Source organism: Chelonoidis abingdonii, chromosome 3, assembly GCF_003597395.2.
Source record: "Chelonoidis abingdonii isolate Lonesome George chromosome 3, CheloAbing_2.0, whole genome shotgun sequence".
Taxonomy (NCBI): domain Eukaryota; kingdom Metazoa; phylum Chordata; order Testudines; family Testudinidae; genus Chelonoidis; species Chelonoidis abingdonii.
The window spans coordinates 46,803,400-46,817,060 of record NC_133771.1 but is presented as its reverse complement, the minus strand read 5'-3'; the positions used below and the strand labels follow the sequence as shown (position 1 = coordinate 46,817,060).

The following is a 13,661-nucleotide window of genomic DNA, read 5'->3' as shown; positions in this document are numbered from 1 at the left end:
TTGTGAAGAATTTTGTTTTACAGTTATGAAAGCATGTTGAATTTCTCGAGAACTATGTTTTAACTATATGGAAGTAAAATTTCATTCACATGAGAAATAATTCTTCAACATACTAAATCTGTTGCCTTCAATTAGAGTTGTGCTTATCAAAAGTTTGTTTTCCATACAATAAATTCCAATCAAAGCTGCTAAATTGAAAAAGAAATGTTAACGTTATCTTCTTACTTTTGACATGAATATGTACCTATCATAAATTGGATGTTTTATAATACTAATTTTAGGAGTTTTTCTATATTGATTCCCAGTGCCCTCAAACCATGTTATATTAATTTTTGAACAAAACAAACAGTTCTTAGGCTATTGCCTGGCAAAATGGCAGAATGGTCTTTTCAGAACATATACTTTTCTTCTATTTTGTGACTTGAGGGTTCAAGAGAATGACAATATGACTATCTTCATAATTTTTCATATATCCTTACTTGGGCTGTCGATTAATTGCAGTTAACTCACGTGATTAACTAAAAAAATTAATCACAACTAAAAAAATTAACTGCAATTAATCGCAGTTTTAATTGTACAGTTAATAGAATACGAATTGAAATGTATTAACTATCTTGGGATGTTTTTCTACATTTTTGAATATATGGATTTCAATTACAACACAGAATAAAATGTACAGTGCTCACTTTAAATTATTTTGATTACAAATATTTGGACTATAAAAAAGATAAACAAAAGAAATAGCATTTTTTAATTCACTTCATACAAGTATTGTAATGCAATCTCTTTATTGTGATAGTGCAACTTACAAATGTAGATTTTTTTTGTTACATAACTGCACTCAAAAACAAAAGAATGTAAACTTTAGAGTCTACAAGTCCACTCAGTCCTACTTCTTGTTCAGTCAGTCATTCATACAAACACGTTTGTTTACATTTGCAGGAAATAATGTTTCCAGCTTCGTATTTACAATGTCACCTGAAAGTGAGAACAGGCGTTCGCGTAGCACTTTTGTAGCTGGCATTGAAAGGTATTTATGTGCCAGATTTGCTAAACATTCCTTTATGTTTATGTAAACAGCCCCTTTATGCTTTGGCCACCATTCGAGAGGAAATGCTTCCATGCTGATGACGCTCGTTAAAAAAAATGTGTTAATTAAATTTTGACTGAACTCCTAGGGGGAAGATAGTATGTCTCCTGCTCTGTTTTACTCGTATTCTGCCATGTATTTCATATTATAGCAGTCTCGGATGATGACCCAGCACATGTTGTTCATTTTAAGAACACTTTCACTGTAGATCTGACAAAATGCAAAGAAAGTACCAGTGTGAGATTTCTAAAGATAGCTACAGCAACTCGACCAAAGGTTTAAGAATGTGAAGTGCCTTCCAAAATCTGAGAGGGATGAGGTGTGGAGCACGCTTTCAGAAGCCTTAAAAGAGCAACACTCCAATGCAGAAACTACAGAATCAGAAGCCATCAGAAAGGAAAATCAACTTCTGCTGGTAGCATGTGACCCAGATGATGAAAGTGAACATGCATCAGTCTACACTGCTTTGGATCATTATTGAGCAGAACCTGTTATCAGCATGGACTCATGTCCTCTGGAATGATGGTTGAAGATGAAAGAACATATGAATCTTTAGCACACCTGGCACGTAAAAATCTTGCAACGCCAGTTACAACAGTGTTATGCAAATGTCTGTTCTCACTTTCAGGTGACATTGTAAACAAGAAGTGGGCAGCATATTCGCCTGCAAATGTAAACAAACTTGTTTGTACAAATGACTGGCCGAACAAGAAGTAGGACTGAGTGGACTTGTAGGCTTTAAAGATTTACACTGTTTTGTTTTTGAATGCAGTTTTTTTTGTGGTACATAATTCTACATTTGTAAGTTCAACTTTCAAGATAAAGAGATTGCATTACAGTACTTGTATGAGATGAATTGAAAAATACTATTTATTTTGTTTTTTACAGCACAAATATTTGTAATCAAAAATAAATATAACGTGAGCAATGTACACTTTGTATTCTGTATTGCAATTGAAATCAATATTTGAAAATGTAGAAAACATCTAAAAAATTTAAATAAATGGTATTCTACTATTAACAGCATGATTAATCGTGATTAATTTTTTTAATCACATGATTAATCACGATTTTTTAAATCACTTAACACCCCTAGTTCTTATATGTCCAATAATAAATTATGTAGCTTATGTGACTACCACAAGAATCTGGAATGTTTTGGATAGATGTTCCATATGGCTACTTGGTTATGAATAAAATAATTATTTAGCTGAAAGTTCATCACGTGTTAGTTTTTCTGTTGCTCAAAGTACAGACAAGTGTGAGGCCGTAATCATCTCAATCTTCACAATTAGCTGGCTGAAGGATACGTCTCAAATTTTTTAATATATTTGTTTATCACCATAAGCTTATGCAGCACTCTACAAACAGACAGAATATATTAGTTGATCATAGCACTTAAGACAAGATAAAAGTTCAAAAAGATTTAAAAAAAAAAAAAAAAAAGAGAAAGAAAGCTAAATGTTAAGATTGAAGAACTGAATGGAAAATAGTGTTCTCAAAATGTTTACTACAGATATTCATCAGGCTTGCAGAATTACAAACTGAATCAGGTTTTACAAAAGTGCACCTTGGCAATACTCAGTACTAGGGAGCTCCCAAAAAAGTTTGACGAGAACTTTAAAATGAAAAGTAATAATGTATGGAATTCTTTCTTAAAATAACTAGACAAAGAAATAATATCAGATATTTAAAAAACAAAATTCTATTATAACAGTAATGGGGTAGTCAGCTGAACTTTATGAGAGCAGAAAGTTATATTAGAAAAATTCTGGAAAAGCTACAGTGCAATAAAATATGTTGATTAAAAATTGACACTGTTTCAAGTTTTACTGGACATGTGTTCATATGACTACATTCGGCCTAGGAGACAAAATGCTTTGAGTTCAGAATATTGAACATTTTTTTAAATAGGGGGGGAAAAACAAGTCATAGCAAAAAGTTTCATGCAATCCTTTTTACCCTTACTCTGACTGAAAAAAAACCTCTGCACCAAAGCAGACTCTGAAGTCAAAAAGGTTTAGTCAGCTAGTATGCAAAGTCAGATTTCTAATGTGCTGAAAAGACAAATTACAATTAAAGATCAGGTTTGACAATGAACATTTTGGCCTTCATTACTGACAGATGCAACTTAATGCATCCAGATAGTGATGCCCAGAAGTGATGATAATTCACCAGTTGAAGCTGGTGAAAGGAAAACATCTGGCATGTCAATACAGTTGCAAGTAAACTTGAGTTACTTGGGCTGTAGCCCACGAAAGCTTATGCTCAAATAAATTTGTTAGTCTCTAAGGTGCCACAAGGATTCCTGGTTTTTTTGTGGATACAGACTAACAGGGCTGCTGCTCTGAAACTTGAGTTACTTTGTTACAGAAAAAAAAAATCCTGTTTCCTGTTTTAAGAGAGTTAAAAGAACTACTACTAATTAGTTTAGTTAGAAATCTCCATTAATTCATCCTAATAGCACATGATAATTGAAAGCAATTGAACTTTATGAGAACAGAAGGTTATATTTAAAAAACTCTGGAAAAGTTAAAGTGCAATAAAAGATGTCAATTTAAAATTGACACTGTGTAAAGTTTTACTGGACATGTGTCCATATGACTAGGTTGGGCCTAGGAGACAAAATGCTATAATTTTCTATAAGATTTTAGATTACATTAAACTGTAATAATTTTATTTGTAAAATTTCAAATAATGTTATTAAGTGTAATGCTTTCCCTTGTAAATTTTAGCAGTTATAGTCTAAGGCATTCCACAGAAAACCAAAGGCATGACAAAAATAGGCGGGCCAGAGAGGAAGGCTTTAAGCAACTTTCATAGTTTCCCAAACCTGGAGTCAGCACAAGCTTAAAAGTTAATGTCACCTGGCTGCCAATGGCCACAAGAGTTCATCGTAATCGTTTGGTATGACTTGGCCATAGGAATATTTCCTGAATTGAGGGCCAGAAGCAGTGATCTGGTGTAGGAGCCTACAGTTTGGGAACCTTCTACCGAATTGTGTAGGAGTCACTATATATGCTCATCATCCCCAGAGACAAGTCCTCACTGGGTTGGATCCACCAAGCTTTACTGCTGTTGCTAACCATCTGAGCAGCGCAAACTGAGCTGTGGGATGGATCTGGCCCTGTATTTTTATCAGTGCATGTATGAATTAATGAATAATAACGTCAACTCACCAGTCATGGACGGTGCCACTTTTCTTTGCCCTTTGTGGTCCACAGTACCTTCATATGCTACTGTAACATCATAAACTGCATCTAAGTAATTCTTCATTGAGTCAATGGCAACATGAGTTGCCTTTACACGTGGTGTCAGCACATGTTTTAATACTGCAAGCCCTAGGAAAGAGCACAAACACACATTGAAAGGATAAAATTAACTGGACTTAAATACTGAAAATATACTAAGAAAAAGTCATTTTCAAAAGATGATTGGTCAGTGGTTTCCAAACTATGGTCTGTGTAGAGCGCTCTGGCTACATATTGCTGGTTTCTCCTACTGATATCCATTTGCTAAACTGCATTAAAACGATAGAACATATTTAATGTATTTTTACCTAAACAACTGCTGTAGTTGCAATAGAAACATTATGTAATTGTTAATGCAAAGGGAGGCTGGTCCTCAAAACAATCTCTGTATTAAAGATATGGTCCACTGTGGAAAGGTTTGGGAACCTCTGTAAGTAGTAATGAACACCATTTAAATTCTGTGAGCTGGGTGTGTGAAAAATGTGCTTCTATAGCTTCTTTCTGTCTCATAGTTGTATAAAGTGAGTTGAAATTGTGAAGAAATGTTAGAACACAAAGTTTGTTTCCTGAAAGTTTGTATCCTGGAACCAACTCAGAAGTAAACACAGGTAAATTCAAACAAGTTTAATATTTGCCCAAAATCTTACTCCCTGTGTGTAATGTGATGGGGCAAGACCAGATGGCTACAGTAAAGTACTGAGAAACAGGTATGTTAGCCCCAGGCTAAACAAATCCCTAGTACCCTGGTAACCAAATGGCAGTTGCTCCAGGTTTAATCAGGCACCTGGAGCCAATTAAGACCTTTGTAGAAGGGCAGTAGCGATAGCTACTTTCACTTAGAACACCGTGCCGCCACTCAAGGACAGAGTAATCAGCGGCACTTGGGTTTAAAAAGGAGCTCCATCATCCAGTCAGGCAGTAGGGCCAGAGGCGAAGGAGCTGTGTCGTGAGGAGCTGCGGGGCAAGAAGGCAAGGAGTCTTGACGAGTGAGAGCGTTGTTACTGTGGAGGATTCGAGGAGGCCAACGTTATCAGCCGGAGGAAGGTCCTGTGGTGAGGATAAAGTAAGGTGTTTGAGAGCCTATGGGGAGTAGCCCAGGAGAGTACTGTAGCTGTCATGCAGCTGTTACAGAGCTTATTAGACAGGTGCGATCCACAGGGCCCTGGGCTGGAACCCGGAGTAGAGGGCGGGCCCGGGTTCCCTCCACAAACCTCCCAACTCCTGATCAGACACAGGAGGAGCTGACCCAGACTGTGGGTTCCACAAGAAGGGAAGATCACTGAGGTGAACAAATCCACCAATAAGCGCAGGACCCACCAAGGTAGAGGAGGAACTTTGTCACAGTAACCAATTTTTTCCCCATTACATATTGAGTTCCATTACTCCTCGATATCAGTGACATAGAAATCTACTCAAATTATGTGTGATTAGACAGGATGCTATTCTTGACAGCACTGACAAGTGCAATTGGTGATTTCAAGATGCTTATATTGTTTCTCCTCCCTAAATACTAATTCTCCCTCCATTGTATAACCGCAACCATCCCACTGTCTGAAAGTCATAAGTGTGGTTATTCTGATAGCCCATCAACTCCAATTTTTCAGTTTGCCAGAAGGGACTGATTAAGAGCAATCAAAGGTCTTTCCTCATATGAGGAACCAAATTCTGTTCATAACTAAAATGATGCTGCTATACTAATGGTGCAGTCTCCCCTCTGTGTGTGCATATGTCTTTGCAACTTCTGTTCCTGGCCCTTCCTCATCCCATTTTCTCTATGACTGTGTTTTCACTTTGCACAATGTAGCATCACTGCTGCTTATACCACCACTGCCAAGGGAGCACGGTTTGATATAGCAGCAGCATCACAAATGGGATTCTACTATTAAGGAATTTTGAAAAAAGCAAGAACGGACAGTAAAAACATGCACGTTCTCCAGCTCCACATCACATTTAACCTGGAGATATTTGATTAATCCTATTTCTACACTTTTATAAAATCAAGCCAGTAACAGAGAACAGATAAGAGATATCATGTTGAGATAGGATAGAAGGAAAGTGATAATACCTACGGTGTGATGAGTATCAGGAAATATCCCATTTATTTTACAGAAATAATATTTTGATAATAATGTGAATCATGGAGCATCACAGAAGCCAGAGACTGAAAAGAGACAAGGATAACTGTTCCCTAGAGCATATACTTGAGTGCTTTAACCACTCCAGTTTAAAATGGACTCAAGCAGTGAGGCTTTCACAACTTCACTTGAGAGATTACTATACAGGCTAACAGATCTCTCTTATAGTATATTATCCCTTCGATTCAACCTGAATTGTTCTTTCCTCATTTCTATTCCATTATTGCTAATTATACCATCTGGATCACTAAACAACCCATCCTTCGGACAGTAGTAATGCAGCTGTATGTTTTGATTGGCTCAGCACAGCCATTTGATGTATAATTTTTCATAATGTAACTGACAAGATATTTGTTTAAAAACACTTTGCATTTTAAGCATGAAAAATGAAGTCTTCGCACATCTGACCTGGGAGCTGTATAGCAACTGGAAACTGAAGTTTTATTCTTGTGAAATTTACTCCTCACCTGTGCTTCAAAACAAAACAAAAACAAAAAAACAACCAACAAACTAAAAAAAAACAACAAAAAACTAGAGGGCTTTCAAAAGTTTCCATTAGAAAATATCTCTTCATGCTAATTGAAGAACTCATAAGCCTCGAATACTCTCCCAGTTTATTCTGTATCTCTCTTTGTATACGCCTAGGAAAGAATTCTTTGCCCACCAGGGAGGAGGAAAAAAGGCTAATACATCTCAAGATATGAGAATTAATTAATGGTATTTGCCAATAACTGCTAAGAGGGCCCATAGCCTTCCATCAATAAACTATAACAATTCCCATTAAAGTCAGTAAAGTTTTATGTGGTCTCCAGAAGACTGTATCCCCAGGCAAACAAACACCTTGTTATTTGCAAATATGTCTTAAGAGTAGTTCAACAATTCATGGGAAAACAGTTTCCAAAGGTAACTTACTTTCAACTCCATTAAGGCAGGCAGGCAGGCACATAGTGAGGTGGATAGAACACTCACTCCTCCTGGGGATACTAGAATACCAGCTGCATTTTTCACCCAGTAAAGATGAGCAGATGAAGGTCTAATTCAACAAGATACTCATGCATGTGTCTAACTTACACACATAATCTCATTGACTATTGGTTAATGGAACTATGGCTTGCTTAAAGTCAGACATTGAACTGAGGCTATAGAAATGGCTTAGACAAAAACTGGAAAAAAGCTCACTTCTAGCTGACAGGTGCATAACAGAAGATAGGTTGAGCAGATGTGGCTGGAGAAATGTGGAATTAAAAAAACAACTGTGAAGGAATGTCAAGAGATCTACACTCCCTGAACAGCTGAACCTTCAGAATTTTCTTGAGGAACATGAAGGTGCCCATTGGCTTGCACACTGATTCAGTTTGAAGATCTATGTGACTGGACAAAAAAAAGTACATAGTTTCATAGCACCCTAAAAGTGTTAACCAAAATGTTTAAAATCCATGATTGCTGTGGCTGACCATACCCATTTCTATATAAGAAAACATACTTTTGAGCATGACCAGAATATATGTACTTTATTTGTGTTTGATAGTGAAACTATAGTCCAGTTCCACAGAGTTTGAACGAGCACTGACTCTCAGTAACAGATGATCCGAAGTCAGTGTTTTGATGTTCTAAAAATACTTCTATAAAATGGACCGCATGTGAAGTGAAAAATTCCAGTCTCTTGCTGTTAACAAAACTTCTTCTCCAAGTAAAATATTAGAAAGCTTTGGAGGTTACTCACTTTTAGCCTCAACTGTTCCAAGGAGATATTCTATATTTTGTTGGTTCTATCTCAAAAATGTTCCCCAGGACGCCTGCTCACTGAACACCAGAATTTTCAAAGCAGAGAGTAAATATATTAAATACTGCAGTACTGCTTAAGGAATTTTTGAATTTACAGAGTTAAAATATTAACAGTTTCTTTTTGCTTAGGACTTGACAAAATCATTGCAACATTAAAAAGGTTTGCCACTGACTCTCTGTTACCCCACATTCTTTAAATAAATCTTTACAATGCAGAAGGCTACAAGAACGCTATGACAAAGTCTGAGACATCTAGAAGTATTTTGAGGAGAACTTCTGGGATTTCCTTCACTTCCTGACCTAAAATTGAGAAACTGCCTTGTAGTACTGCTGAGTGCTATTAAACAATTCATTTCTAAAGTGCTCTGGGATCCTTAAATTTGAAAGGATCTGTATAAGTCATTATCCCTATCTTGCTTCTTTAGGAATATGCAATGTTGTAGCAATGTTGGTGCCAGAATATTAGAGAACCAAGGTGGGTGAGGTAATATCTTTTATTGGACTCACTTCTGTTGGTGAGAAAGACAAGCTTTTGAGCTACACAGAGCTCTTCAGGTCCTGGAAAGGTACTCAAAGAGTATGTCTACACTGCAGTTGGACACCCGGGGCTGGCCCAAACCAGGTAACACAGGCTTGCAAGGCTATGGGTAAGGAGGTGTTTCACTATGGTGCAGACATTTGGGCTTGGGTGCAGCTCAAGCTCTGGTAGCTTCCCATCTCACAGTGTCTCTGCAGCCCAAGAGCAAACATCTACATTGCAATTAAACAGCTGCAAGCCCAAGCCCCACAAGCCCAAGTCAGCTGGCATGGCCCAGCCAGGGGTTTTTAATTGCAGCGTAGACGTACCCAGAGTGTCACAGCTAAATAGAGGTGGAACAGATTGTTTAGCATAAGTAGTTAACACATTTCAAGAGATCATTCAAGGTGAACTAGCCCATTAACACCTCTCCAGTCACAGAGGGGAAAGGAATAATCATAAAAAAAAAAAAAAGCTGGAGGGGGGGGGGAAGGGTTAAATGGGTTATAAATTGTTGTAATAAGTCATAAATCAAATGTCTCTATTCAGTCCATGATTTTTAGTATCTAGCAAAGTTATGAATTTAAGTTCCCAGGCTCAACTTTTGAAGGTGAAGTCCTCATCCTTTGAGAATGAGAACTCAGAAGTCAGCTGTAGAGCGATTGCTTTGTGAAACAGAAGTGTTCACCCACAGGTGATATAATGTTTTTGTCTTTTATCATTTTTCTATGCGTGTTCCTTCAAGAATGTAATGATTCTCTCATTTCACCCACATACTTATTATTGGGGCATTTAGTGCACTGAATGAGGTACACTGCATATACAACAAACCCCACTTGCCCCAGTGATATCTGTTTATTCAATATTACATCAATTATGTAAAAATTTAGAAGCATAATATGGTTCCCATATTTTTTTATTTTGTGAACTGTCACTTCAAATGATATCACTGTGTTGTTTCAAAATATTTATTCTGTACATGTACTGCTGAATATTACAGTATTGTGCTTGTAATTATATAGTTCTGAGTGTGGACATTCCATTCAACACACCTAATGCTGCTCAATTTTCCCAAATATATTCCTGTGGCCTGAAATTTGCCATTCCCCCTGCTACCATCACCATGTAGATCTCTCTGGAAACATTTACATCCATTCAGACAAAAAAACCCAAACCCAACTCTCCCTACATTCAAGGAATGCTCCATAATTTGCGCATGTTCAATTAACTCTATTATGACTTGATTTTCAAACTGCATGTACATGGTACTCACTGAGAAGTGTGTGTTTTGTTGGTTTTTTTAAAAAAAAAGTGACCATGAATGGGATTGTTAATCTCAATAGGGGAGGTGTACTACTGGAAATCAGGCTTAAATGGGAACAGAGTTCTTTTCATGACCGGGTCATTCATTTAGGTGTTTATTTGGGAGCTATTGGGTCCTGAAGGGACCACTGTGATCATCTAGTCTGACCTCCTGTATAACACGTTATATAACTTCCCCAAATAATTCATAGACTATATCTTTTAGAAAAACATCCAATCTGATGACATTTCCTGTTCTGCTTGGTTGCAAACAGGTCTACCTGGGGAGACCCCCACCTTTGGAAGATGAACCTGGTGACCTCCGGGTGAAGGAACCACTCCTTGTGAGAGGAAAAGGATCTGTTCAGGTGACCTGCCAGTGCATTCCGAGCTCTCAGAAGATGTGCAACCTCAGGGTGGATAGACTCAATGCTCTGAATGGAGTTGATGGTGCTGCCATGGGCTGGAGGAGTGGCCTGGCGTGGGTCACACTACTGCCTTCCCCATGTTTGTCCTCCTTCTGCGTTGGTGAGCACCCTCTGTCGGTCTGCTGCTTATTGTGCTTTTTCCTCGTCACAGGAAATGGGGAATGGTGCTGGGAAGCATGTGGTGCCGGAGGAGCACTTTGTACTGAGTCTGAAGTGCTTGATGCAGAATGAGAGCAGCTTGGCTCTGAGGCTGGTCTGAATGTGGCTTCCATTAGGATAACCTCTCATCTGTGTCCCTTTTTGTACGGGGTCAAAAGTCCAGAGAGATCTGGCACCAGTCTCTCATGTGAGTCTCTCATGGACATAGGCTTGCCTCAAGAGGCACAAGGTTTGAAACCAAGGGACTGGGGCATGCCCGGCCCCAGCCCCTTGCCAAGAGGGAGAAGGAAGCCTTGCCAAAGCAGGAGGGGTTGTTACAGCCATGGGTGGAAAGAAGGAACATAAGTGCATGACACCAGAGGGTGCTAGAGCCATACTGATTGATACCACTGAAGGAAAAATCTTTGGCAATGGTGCATGTGGTACAAAGACACCTAACATGGAATGGACACGAGCAAGCACTCGAATACAAAAATTTGAAAATATGGTCCTGTTTTGGAGATTAGGGTGGTCACTGGGAAGCTGTTAACTGTGAAAGTAGAATGAAGTTCCTTCCCATTCCAGGAGTTACCGGTGAGCTCTGAAGGCCTAAGCACAAAGTAAGCTCTGATTTCGGGCCTGCCATTTGGGTAATAATGAAGATGGTCCAAGAAATATCTTAAAAAATAAAAACTGTAATGCACTATTTAATATGCCTAGCTTAGAATATTGAAGACAAATGAAAGTACTGGGCATACAACACATCTTGTAAAAGTATCTTTTATAAAAATGTTAGATATTCTTGCAATCACTTGATAATCTTTGCTAAAGTCAACATACCATAATTTAAAATCAACTAATTACAATTATTTTGACAGCCTGTCTGCATCCAATTTACAAAACATGCTATGCTTAAACTGTTTTTAATATCGGGCAATACAAAGTTAAGACTCTATGTTAAAGTATTTGAGGTCATGAGATTTTACTTTAAAAGCCAAAGAAAACAAGTTAAATATCTAATGTCATACTTTACCTTGTAATGCTATTCTCATTGCAAATATATACAGGAGAAGCTAATTTTTTAATTTTATCAAGTTAGTAAACTATTATAAAAATACAAAGTCTTAAAAGCTAGGGAGGCCAATAAATCCAAAAAAGAACTGGCCTCTATTAAAATGGTCAGATAATCTAAAGAAAATCAAAAGCACAATGATGCTTCAAGCATCATTCTGGTGAACAGATTCTAGTAAAAGTCAAGATTATTTCAACCCAGAAAAAATAACTATGCAGGCAGAGATGAATTGGAAGCTTTCCCTCATGAGTATGAAGGCCCAAGCCATCATCATCTTCAGAAATTAACTTTTTAATTAAAAATAGATATATAAATGTCTGACAATTCACTTGTATTCCTCCTCAATACAAGTCGTATCTGAAAGCAATGAACAGACAAAATGCCAACCAGAGCCTGGAAAGATCAATGGATAGTTATAATGAATCTGGAATGCCTATATCACCAGAGCCCAAAACAAACTGAAACCTAGACCTCAGAGTCAGGTTGATCAACTAAAGATCACTGTCTAATATGCCTTTTACCATTCATATTTTTATTGCAGACAAATCACTGGACAAGAAACCTGGCTGAATGATCATCCAGGACTAATGTTAGGTCAGCTGGTTCCCTCTTTTTAATCTTACCCCAAGAGGTATTCACCACAGACCAAGAGAGAATATATCTGGAGGAGAGGAGCCATGATATTATTTCCTACCATGTTCAGACACAGGAAAATCTAATTTGAGTCGGACTTCCTTGAGTATATCCACTGAGAGTCCAAAGGGACTAACCTGGACATTGTTCTAATACAGCGGTCAGCAACCTTTCAGAAGTGGTGTGCCGAGTCTTCATTTATTCACTCTAATTTAAGGTTTCGTGTGCCAGTAATACATTTGAACGTTTTTTAGAAGGTCTCTTTCTATAAGTCTATAATATATAACTAAACTATTGTTCTGTGTAAAGTAAATAAGGTTTTTAAAATGTTTAAGAACTTCATTTAAAATTAAATTAAAATACAGAGCCTCCCGGACTGGTGGCCAGGACCCAGGCAGTGTGAGTGCCACTGAAAATCATCTCACATGCCGCCTTCAGCCGCAGGTTGCCTATCCCTGTTCTAATTTAAAAATCAGACACCAAAAGGTTCCCAGAAAAACTGACAGAGATACTGTCTAACATTGCGACAAAATCCATAAGACTTAACTTGTAAAACAAACATCTTCACAAACTCTCTGATTGAATAGTCCAAAATCTGCTTTTCCAAAAATTACACATTAGGGTTCTCACACAGTCTCTGACCCAAAACAACTGTGGAGCATACCATGAGGTAAGAACACAGGAAATACAAACACCTCCTTTCCCCTCCAATCTTTCTCCTCCAGAGATAAATGAAAAGTCTTCTCTTTGCAAGGCAAGAAAAAATCACTACTGTGATTACCAAAAATTCAGGGACCCTTTGAAATTCCAAAACCTACTTATGGGAAACACCACCCAACTAACAGATGAACGAGTAAGAAAAATTTATGGACATACTCATTCCATTCTAACAACATTTATGGACACCTTCAAAGTATTCTCATACCAATCCCCACCTAGATTATCATGGTTCACAGACTGGCTTTGAGCAATTTGGAGGCCTATGGAGAAAAATAAAAGATTTGGCAATGTTAATTTTAAAACTCCACAATAATGTTTTCTGTGGATGAAAAGTGGAGAGGGTATCATTGAGTTTAACCCTTTTCAAATACTTTCTAATGGGTTCAGATAGATCAGTATCCAGTTGACTGGATTTATATACAGTAAAACCCCTATTTTATGAATTAACTGAGAATTGAACAATCCATAAAATCAAAAAGTTCATAACAATGAACACCTGAGAATTACAGTAGGTACAGTGCATAGTATAGATAATGAACAGTAACAAATGCATAGAATAAAAATGATTTTTCTTTGAGAGAACTGAATAC

General features: G+C 37.5%; 1 protein-coding gene across 3 annotated transcripts in view; it reads right to left on the bottom strand.

The window, feature by feature from the left end:
* The window catches only part of AGPAT5 (1-acylglycerol-3-phosphate O-acyltransferase 5), a 119,253-nt gene that overhangs the window by 27,734 nt on the left and 77,858 nt on the right, over positions 1–13,661 (bottom strand). For 2 of the 3 annotated variants that reach the window (XM_032772575.2, XM_032772584.2), the window contains one exon: positions 4,270–4,431. The exons of the other annotated variant lie outside the window; for it this stretch is intronic. In XM_032772575.2, coding sequence (XP_032628466.1) covers positions 4,270–4,431 — 162 coding nt within the window. The remainder of the gene's footprint in view (positions 1–4,269; positions 4,432–13,661) is intronic. 3 annotated transcript variants of the gene reach the window in all.